We start from the raw sequence: 739 nt of genomic DNA on the forward strand, positions 1-739 counted from the left end.
CCCCCCCCCTGCCATATTTTGCCCACCACTGAGCTAGACTGTTCTCGGCGGTGACAGAAAGAGCAATGGTCTCAAGCTGCAGCAATGGAAATTTAGGTCAGATATTAGGAAAAAAAGGGTCCTCAGCAGGAGGGTAGTAAAGCACTGACTGGCGCAGGTTCCCCAGAGAGGTGGCGCACTCTCCATCCTCAGAAGTTTTCAAGACCCCACTAGACAAAACCTTACTCGGATGCTCTAGTCGGGGCTGGTCCTGCTTCCAGCAGGGGGTTGGGCTAGATGACCTCCGGGGATCCCTTCCAACCTTCATTTTCTACAATTCTCTGAAAAATAAATTGATTTCTAAAAGGTGACTAGAGCGGTTCCCTCCCTGACAGGTGTAGCTGCACTGAGCCCGCCTCACCCTGTGGACTCCCGCTCTGATTTAGCGGCAGGGGTGGCAGTTGGCGGCCTCCTAAGGTCCCGTCAACCCTCCTTCACTCCGGCTGTATGAGGCCAGCTCCGCGCGCAGCCCCGCGGGGGCCGCGTGGGGCAGGCTCCCCTCCCCATTCCCGTCCATCCCCACCCTCTCCCCGCCCAGCCGGGCCGCGGGGACGAGGGCCAGGCCCGGGCCCCTAGGGGGTGCTGACCGGTGAAGGAGTCCGGGTAGATGGACTCGAGCGCCTCGAGCTCGTTGCGCTGCTCCTCGCTGTAGTCAGTCATGGCCCCGCACCGCGCCGCCAGGGCAACTGTCTCTGCCAAC

At 60.9% G+C, this 739-nt stretch overlaps 1 protein-coding gene across 1 annotated transcript in view; it reads right to left on the reverse strand.

Annotated features, from left to right (window-relative positions):
* RWDD1 (RWD domain containing 1) overlaps positions 1-733 on the reverse strand; it is a 33,008-nt gene extending 32,275 nt beyond the window's left edge. Inside the window, exon 1 of the mRNA XM_019520054.1 lies at positions 627-733. Within this exon, the coding sequence (XP_019375599.1) occupies positions 627-699 (73 nt within the window). The 5' untranslated portion in view covers positions 700-733. The remainder of the gene's footprint in view (positions 1-626) is intronic.
* Between the last annotated feature and the right edge of the window lie 6 nt (positions 734-739).

The sequence above is a fragment of the Gavialis gangeticus genome, unplaced genomic scaffold (genome assembly GCF_001723915.1).
Source record: "Gavialis gangeticus isolate Ggan-Ray unplaced genomic scaffold, GavGan_comp1, whole genome shotgun sequence".
In the NCBI taxonomy this organism is placed as follows: domain Eukaryota; kingdom Metazoa; phylum Chordata; order Crocodylia; family Gavialidae; genus Gavialis; species Gavialis gangeticus.